An 8944-nucleotide genomic window follows, 5' to 3' on the forward strand; every position below is an offset into this window, starting at 1 on the left:
CACACACACACTGCGAGGGGGATATAAGCAGCAGCAGCAGCAGCGTTCTGGACGGAGCAGCAGCCGACCGACTCCAGCCGCCAGCAGCTGTTTCTCCACTTTGAGCAGAGGTGAGTCCTCGTGTCCGCTGACCAAAACTCCTGCTTTGGCCATTTAAAAACTACTCTTCAGGAATTCTTCGCCCCAGTTTGGTTGCAGCTTTGTTTACAGCTTCCAGATGTAAATGACTTTGTTCCATCTGGGACTCATTAAAAGTTTGCGCCTGTTGTGTAATGTTAAGGACAAAGTGGCTCCAGCTTCATGCATCTGATGAAGACATTTTATCTGCTTTGCATTCTTCAAAACTCCAAAATATAATAATGTTTTCTGCCTGCATGTCATGAGTAATTACACTAAAAATAAGAGCAATCAGAGTTTCCCTACATAATTAACCTTCGAGCGCCTCTAGATTACGCTCGAATTCACAGTGAAGCCAAACACTGAGTGGCACCAAGTTTCTGAAATTCAGCCTCTTTCTGAGTTTCTGTGACAGGAACTAATGTCATTTTGAAATCCTGACAGCAGGCAAAAGCTTCAGGCCTCCTGGGTGATCTCTGGCGCCCCCTCAAGGAGGTCCCCAACCTCACGTTGTGAACCATACAGAAAAACAAGCTGTTAGTTTGAAATAATGAGCTTTATTCATCCTATGCATGCAGAAGCGCAGCAAGTAACATAATGAAAATATGAAAAGAAAACTTTAATATAAATGAAAGCTGAGAGCCTCAGTCACAGGATGTTGTAATAAAACTCAGTGAGAGATGTGTTAAAATTCTATTTATCATTGTAAAGCTCCTTTAGCTTACATCCATGACGTGTTCCAGGTTTTTCCTCTCTCTGTTTTAAGGGTTCAAACCCCTCCAGCCCCTCACAGCAGTCACAGTTCTGCTGTTAAAGCATCCGTGTGAGTTTTTTATCCTCCGTCAGATTTCACCACTGCCTGTTAAACAAGCAGGACGAGTCAGATCAGCAGAATCTAGTGCTAGAGCCAAGTTTTAAATAAAAATTTACTGCTGCTTCTTTGCTGAACTTTGTTTGTTCTTCAGTATTCATGATTCAAAACTAAATCAAGAACAGAATATTTTAATAAAAGCAGAGTGGTCAAAAACAAAAATAAAGTTTGATCTGAAGGAGTGAAAACAGCATCAAAAATTAAAAACATACAGATGAGGACATTTGCATTTCATTGTAACTGCAGGTAATTTCTTCAACTGTAACAAAATAACACGTTTTGTTGAAGGAAACTCAAGGAAAAGTGTGAAGTACTCTTCTCAGAGTCTACTTTTCTGTCATTATTATAATCACCAGATCAGCGATCTTCTATTAAAACATAATATAAACAATAATAATTGCAATTTGAAAAATTGCCACTGTTCACAACATAAAAATTAAAGAAACTAACCAAAATAATCATTAAGTTTTACAAATAGCATAAAAATACATCAATAAGTCGCATTGTATAAAAATACTCTTCTATATAAACTAGAAGTTAGTTAACTTTAATTTAACTATATTTCATTTTAATCTCAATAAAAGGCATTACATTCAATTTGCTTGTATAAGCTTAAGCACATTTCTCAGAAAAATCATAGTTTATAAAATAAGCAGAAAAAGTGTTACCGCTGTTTGAAGAATAAATTTATAAGCTCAAAATGTGTAGATTGAAAGGTTTCTGTATTAATTACAGTGGGAGATTTTACATCATGTGAGTTGTTCTTCAACTGTTGGTAAATAAATAACCTGTTATTTGGAGTTTGAAGATTTTTAAGGCCTAATAGTGTGTCTTTTTGTTCACAGTTCCGAGCTTAAATGTTTATGTATGAAAGAGTTTACCTTGAATATGAATAGATGTATTAGGTTTTTAAAAATGAACGATCTATTGTTCATTCTCATCAGGAACTTTGATGAGTCGTTGATCATTATTGTTGTGAACAGATAAACTGCGTGCACAGCAGAAATGTGAAATATAACAAATATAGTGGCTTGAGAATGTTGGAGTAAACAGAGTGTCAGTGTTGAGTGTGACTCACTAAATCCACCGAACAGGAAACGGAGCTGACGTTACATCAACTCTTCAGCCTTCCTCCTTGGTCTTTATGTAATCATGACGAATTCACCCGTTAAGCACACAGTGGGGGTTTTTAGGAGCTGCCTGTTTGGTGGACAGGACGTCACGTTCGCTGCAGACACCTGCCCGAGAGCAGAGCGGAGCCGGCGTTACGTAACCTGGGCGTGAGACGTCCTGCAGCACAGTCAAGCCTCTGTTTTCACCTGAACCCAACACACACGGTCTGCGGCTTGTCCAGGACAGGCAGGGCCAAAACACTCACTTTAAAACCCAATTACATAACGAGAAGTCTGAATTTGAAGTTATGAATTATTCAGATTACTATAATTACCTCAGCTGAAAAGCTTTATGTTTGGATCAAACCACAGGTCGGCCTTTGTGCGGTTTCCTGTCAGAGCTCAAACTCTGCCGATGTCTTCTCAACCGCAAAGTCACACAGTATTTGTGGATTTTAAATAAATCCCCAAGGCATCGTTGTTTACCCGCAACTTAAATCACCCGCGGTGGCGGCAAACGGCCCTCCACCCAAACCTCCGACACACACGGAGACCACATGTCAAACAAAAGCATGTGAAACATGTAAAACAGCTGTACAGCATTTTTCTCTTTTCAGCTTTCTTCTTTCAACTTTGTTCTAATTATTACCCCTATTTATTTATTTATTTACTTTTTTACATCAAAAATCAAGAACAAATATGCACAAGTGACATTATTTTTCTAGGTTTCTTGCGTACATACTGGAGATTTATAATAAAACCCACATTGCATGACGTGGATTCAGGCCTCAGTAGTTCTGTATATCCTGTACAAAGACAGCACTGTGCATGAACTTCATGTGTTGAGCTGACAGTCCAGCTTTATCACTTTATCTGCCCTCTCTTCTTTCCTTTAGTTCTGCAAGGAATCCGCCCATCATGTCCGGTCAGAGTACCCCCGTGGCCCCCTCCGCTCCTCCCCCTCCCCCCGCCGGACGTCCCCCAAAGGTGACCAACCGAGGACGCACCACAGTGCCCGTCGACAGCTCCAACTCCGAGACTTCAGACTTCCCCGAGGTCGAATACTTCGGTTTGCCGGGACCGAGAGGATTTCCACCTCTGACCGGTGAGGAGAGGAGAGTGGAGGGATGGATGGATGGATGGATGAAATACATTGGCTCATTGCATGACCAGCCAAGAACTGGTCTCCAGTTGTGTTTTCTCTGTTGACTCAGGGTTTCTGGACATTTCGGGCGTGGACATGGTGAAGAATCCTGATGAGAAAAACAAGGTGGAGCACCACACCGCATTGTTCCAGTCCGACAAGCTCATCGTCCGTCGGGGTCAAGAGTTCCAGGTCAAGATCACCTTCAACCGTGCTTACAAGCCGGCGGAAGACAAATTCGCTGTGGAGTTTGTTATTGGTGAGTCACAAAAGTTTTAACGCCAATGGAAAAGGGGCAATGGTGAACTGATCTGATGCTTTGGTTTTAAATTTTCTGACAGTGTCGAAAAGGCTCATTTGTTCTTTACAGTACGAATGCTGTAATTTCTGTAAACGAGTGCATCTGGTCCTCTCAGGTTCCAGCCCTCAGTACAGCAAAGGCACCTACATCCCAGTCTTCCCCACCAAGGAGCGCCAGAGCTCCTGGGAAGGCCGCATCGTCAACACCGCGGACAACACCATCACCATGGGCATCACCCCGAAGGTTGACTGCGTCGTGGGGAAGTACCACATGTACGTCGCTGTGCTGACACCCTTTGGAGTTCGCAGGACCGTACGGGATGACAGCCGAGACCTCTACATCCTGTTCAATCCCTGGGTGAAAGGTAAGTTCTGTTCTGGATGCTCTTTTATTTTTGGTCTCATTCATGTTCTTGAACGCCTGCCTGATTTTCTGTCTTCCCTCAGATGATTCCGTGTTTCTGGATGATGAACAAGAGAGGGAAGAATGTGTGATGAACGAGGTTGGGATCATCTATCACGGTGCCTACGACGACATCGCTGAGAGAGACTGGAACTATGGACAGGTAACCGGAAAACAGACGGAATCCTTCAAGAAACACAATCAAGTCCAATCACAGATGGACCGTTTTCTTTATTCCAGTTCAACTATGGAGTGCTGGATGCCTGTCTGTACATCATGGACCGGTCTGAGATGCCCATCACCAACAGAGGAGACCCTATCAAGGTGACCAGAAAGGCCTCTGCCATGGTGAGTTCCATCTCTTCAGAAGCAGTGATTAATACCTTCGAGTGCATGAAAGTTGCCTGTAAAGAAGTTTTAACTCTGAGCCAGCAGTCCTCTAATCCTATCCACAATAATGTGGGGCTGCTGGTTATTTTTTAATGGAACACTGGCGAGTATACAGACATTTGTATGGACAGACGACCAATGTGGACTGCTGTTTCCGTCAGTACAGGAGGACAGCTAAAGGAAAGCCGCAGTACCTGTTGTACTCTCTCATCAGCATCTTAAGCGCAAACCTTCTTTCTCTCCAGCTGAACTCTCGGGATGACGAAGGCGTGCTGGTGGGAAACTGGAGCGGCGACTACACCTACGGAGTTTCGCCCACCTCCTGGACCGGCAGCACGGAAATCCTGCTCACCTACGCCAGCAGCAAGATGCCCGTCTGCTACGCCCAGTGTTGGGTCTACGCTGCTGTCTTCAACACCTGTGAGTGCTCGTCTTGATCTAAATTATCTAAATTATCTGTTACCAGCACTTTATTCTGTAGATTTATGTCAACCCTGACATCTCCTGACTTGTGTACTGCATCCAGAAGCAGAAATGCAAAATAATCAAATGACTGTAGAGTGGCTTGTTCAGTTCTTGGTTATTATACATGTTGTGCTCATGTGTTTCAGTCCTACGCTGTCTGGGCATCCCGTCTCGGGTCATCACCAACTACTTCTCCGCTCACGACAACGATGGAAACCTGAAGATGGACATCATTCTGGATGATAACGGCAGGATCGACCGCAACCGCACCAGGGACTCCATCTGGTAACACATCCTCTGTTCAAGGCGTCAGACACACAGAAGACCACATATAACCAAATCAATTTTTTCTTGTTGTTGTTGGTTTCCATCAGGAACTATCACTGCTGGAACGAGTGCTTCATGTCCAGACCGGACCTCCCTCCTGGTTTCGGGGGTTGGCAGATCGTGGATGCAACACCACAGGAGACCAGCGATGGTATAACATTGAAACGACTCCTGGTTTGATCATTAATATCAGGAACAAGTTTGGAGTTTTGGTCCTTGATTAGATGGCTGTTCATCACGAAACACGGAAATGTAACAAAAAAAAAGTATTTTAACATAAACTACATAACAAGCAGAAGTGTCTACGGTAAAAATAACAGAGCAATCAAATACACTATTCTCTTTTTTTAAGCTCAATAAAAATGTGGTTTTATGTCTTATTTCTTCTTTCATAAAGGAATGTACCGATGTGGTCCTGCATCCGTCAATGCCATCAAACACGGGCATATTTGCTTCCCATTCGATGCAGCCTTTGTGTTTGCTGAAGTGAGTGTTCTCTGTTTTGGTTCTTCTACGAAACTTTATTTTTTTTTTCCTTGGATGACAGAGAAACGGGAGGCATTGGACTGTTGTCATGTTTCATTACCAGCTACCAGATGGGTTCAGGTCAAATCCAGGCCAGTGTCTGTTTTTTCTTTTTTTTTCTTCTCCTCCCTGCATGCGGTTTGTGTTTCCCTCCGCAGGTTAACAGCGACGTGGTGTTTTATTCCCGGAGCAAAGACGGAACAATGGAGCCAGTCAAAGTGAACCGCACTCATGTGGGCCGCTTGGTTTTGACCAAAACGCCGGGAGCGATGACCCGACGCGACATCACCGATCAATACAAGTTCCCCGAAGGTCAGCGACAACATCGAATCTCATGGTTTTTCACAGGCGGGGACACAGAAAAACACACCGACTTCATAAAAAAGAGTGTAAGAAGAAGAGTTTTAACAGAATCAGCCATTCCAGCAAAGTGAAGATTAAAACAAAAACATAATGTGCAAGAGAAGCTGGTGGTGTTTAATGCAGGCTGATATACTGATGCAATCTAACATCCAGATTTTAGAGCATCTTCCTCCCACTAACTTATGAAATGTCAGCTGAAATTAGTGACTATATAGGGCAATAATTTGGTTCCTGTCTCATCCCAACAGGCACCACGGAGGAGCGGACCGTCCTGGAAAAGGCCGAGGAGTACGGCTGCCACCGGGACAAGTCCAACCCTGAGGTGGCTGACGTGGACCTGACCCTGCCCACCCTGGAGATCAGCGTGGGCGACGACTTCGAGATGAACCTGGAGTTTGTGAACCGCAGCGACGAACGTCGCACGGTGGACATGTACATCAGCGGCACCGTGGTGTATTACACCGGAGTCACCACCTCTGAGTTCCTCTTCAGGGACCCCACCGTCGAAATCGGCCCCAACAAAAGTGAGCGAAGAGCAAGAACTGCCCGTTTTTAACCACAGAATCTGTTCTCACGCAGTAAATGATTTGTGTTTTCCAGCTGTGAACGAGCTGATAACAGTGGAGTCAAAGAGGTACCTGAAGTACTTGGTGGAGCAGGCCAACCTTCACTTCATAGCCACCGGGAAGATCAGGGAGACCGGCCAGATCGTCACCGCAATGAAAGTCGTTGCGCTGCGCAATCCCAAACTCATGGTCGAGGTCTGAAACACTTCCATCGAGTAAAGTCTCCTCCTGTGGTGGCAAACTGGCCTCAAACCTATTCCGGTTTAAATGCACATTAGGCAAATTTTGCCATACTTTCCAGTAGTTTTTTCTTCTTCCCACTCCCTTTCAGGCAGCCTGATTTAACGTACAGGACATTTATTTTTTGTTTTCTGTTTTCGTCCATTTTAGTTTTTCTTTATAGTTTATAGTTTACTTTATTTATAGTTTGAAAATGGCTTTGTCCTGTGTGACTATGGTTACATTTTGCCTGGAATAAATAAATAAATAAATAAATAAATACTGTCTGGGACCACTAGAGGTCAGTGTATGACACCAGAATGCTGCTGCAGGAACACTGCTGACAGCAGAAAAAGATACACAGCAGAAATTAAGATTATTAAAACTTGCAGCAAAATGTGCTCTCTATTTAAACATTTTTTTTTATAACATGTGACTTTCAACATGTAACTTTCATTGTGTTTTGGGTGGCTGTTTCCATGACAAGGGTGCTAGCAGCCACTGAAAATGCAACTTTCTTCAAGACAGCTCCAACGTTGGAACCCACTTCAGTTTATTTGTGTCCTTGCAGGGCAGTTTGTGTTGCAGCGAAGTATAAAACATGAATAATACACATGCATGGTCCTTTTTTTTTGGTTCTCTTCAGGTGTCTGCTACAGGCAAAGTGAATGAAGAGATGGTGGCCAAAGTTCAGTTTACAAACCCCTTCAGCTTCAGCCTGGAGAACGTCTACGTCCGCATGGAGGGGCCGGGCCTCATGGCGCCCAAATTCAAATATTATGGGTGAGTTTATTGCTGAAGACACAGACTTAATCTTCTGTTCAGAGGGGAACATGTTTTCTGAGATGATGTTATTCCATTGGTTTCAGTGTGATCCTTGGAGGCCTGTCTCTGACCTGGTCGGAGTTCTTCGTCCCGCAGAGGCCCGGTGAAACCCGGGTGATCGCCACGCTGGACTGTGCCGCCCTCCGGCAGGTCTCTGGCCAGGCGACCGTCACCATCACGGCCTGAGCAGCACCGCAGGACCGCCGACTCCATCCAGACGCAGTTATTTTAAGGCTAATGCACCAGTCTGTAATGTAGTTGAAACCTTTAGCGGTGGAACAAGTATAGCTTTAGCATCTAGCTAGCAAAAGCTGGAGTTTTGAATTCCTTCATGTTCTTCTTGAGATAACTCAGACGTTATGTTAATGGATACAAAACCAATCAGAAGGAAGAACACATAAATTGACAGTCATTTTCAAAATGTTGTCATCTAAAAGCAAAACTTTTCCGAGACAAAAACGCTGTCGTGTCCCATAATGCTTTGCATTGTGATACCATCCTGTGACATTATCTTACTTATAGCTTCACCTGGAAGCCCACCAGTACTGGAGATGAATTTGATAGTTCAACTAATGAAGCTTGTTGCGTTGTCTTCTGAATCGACTGAATCAATTTGCCTTTCTATCACCATTTATCATTACAATCATGTCCATTTAAACAACAGCTACTGACTTATGATCAAGAAAAGCCACACACTGATACAGTTCATCAACGAGACAGACAGATACACATATTCCCTCCAGACTGGGCAGGCAGACTAAAATGTCCGTTTGAGCTGCATTGGATTGTGACTTTTTTGTGGATGTAAGTGACACATTTTGTGATTTTGACATAAAAGTATGAAATATTTGATCATTCTCCAACTTTGGCATGTTGAAGTGTTTCATTCTCTGCAAAATCAGGTCAATCTCGCTGTGCTCCTTCCAACTTTTTTGATTTTATGTTTGGAGAGAAATAAATGCATTTACCAGCCAAATAAATAATTACTGACTACATCTGTTTTGTGATTGTTTCTTCAGTGTGCAGACATTGATAACTCACTACTTTTTGATTGCCTGTAATAAAAGTTAATGTTATGTTTAATCAATCACAAAAGATTAAAGCTTGTGTCCGGAGTTTTGAAAGAGAGAGGTTTTTTTTAATCCAATGTCTCGAGGCTCCGCCCTCCCTGTGCTTTCATGAGCGACCAAGCCACGCCCCTTTAATTGTGCACGCTATTATCAGTCGGGTGAAAATGAGAGCCTCTGAGTCCTACAGCATCCTACATGTTTAGCTGTTTACAGTGTATGTTCAGCAGACCATGGATATATCTGAGGT

At 43.4% G+C, this 8944-nt stretch overlaps 1 protein-coding gene across 1 annotated transcript; it reads left to right on the forward strand.

The window, feature by feature from the left end:
- Positions 1-8622, forward strand: f13a1b (coagulation factor XIII, A1 polypeptide b). The gene is made up of 15 exons (XM_030088353.1): positions 1-110; positions 2997-3205; positions 3315-3503; positions 3661-3909; positions 3992-4110; positions 4188-4295; positions 4583-4757; positions 4949-5087; positions 5177-5280; positions 5527-5615; positions 5813-5966; positions 6266-6541; positions 6618-6778; positions 7449-7585; positions 7672-8622. Exons 2-15 carry the CDS (start codon positions 3019-3021, stop codon positions 7811-7813), a joined length of 2229 nt encoding a protein of 742 aa, XP_029944213.1. The 5' UTR covers positions 1-110; positions 2997-3018; the 3' UTR covers positions 7814-8622.
- Positions 8623-8944: the final 322 nt, after the last annotated feature.

Source organism: Salarias fasciatus, chromosome 3 (assembly GCF_902148845.1).
Source record: "Salarias fasciatus chromosome 3, fSalaFa1.1, whole genome shotgun sequence".
Taxonomy (NCBI): domain Eukaryota; kingdom Metazoa; phylum Chordata; class Actinopteri; order Blenniiformes; family Blenniidae; genus Salarias; species Salarias fasciatus.

Bases quoted from the DNA above. Each gene is read 5' to 3' on its own strand.
- f13a1b (XM_030088353.1), top strand. From the start codon at position 3,019: ATGTCCGGTCAGAGTACCCCCGTGGCCCCCTCCGCTCCTCCCCCTCCC. The intron at 5,088-5,176 runs GTAACACATCCT...GGTTTCCATCAG, and splicing joins CGCACCAGGGACTCCATCTG to GAACTATCACTGCTGGAACG. The intron at 5,967-6,265 runs GTCAGCGACAAC...TCATCCCAACAG, and splicing joins TCAATACAAGTTCCCCGAAG to GCACCACGGAGGAGCGGACC.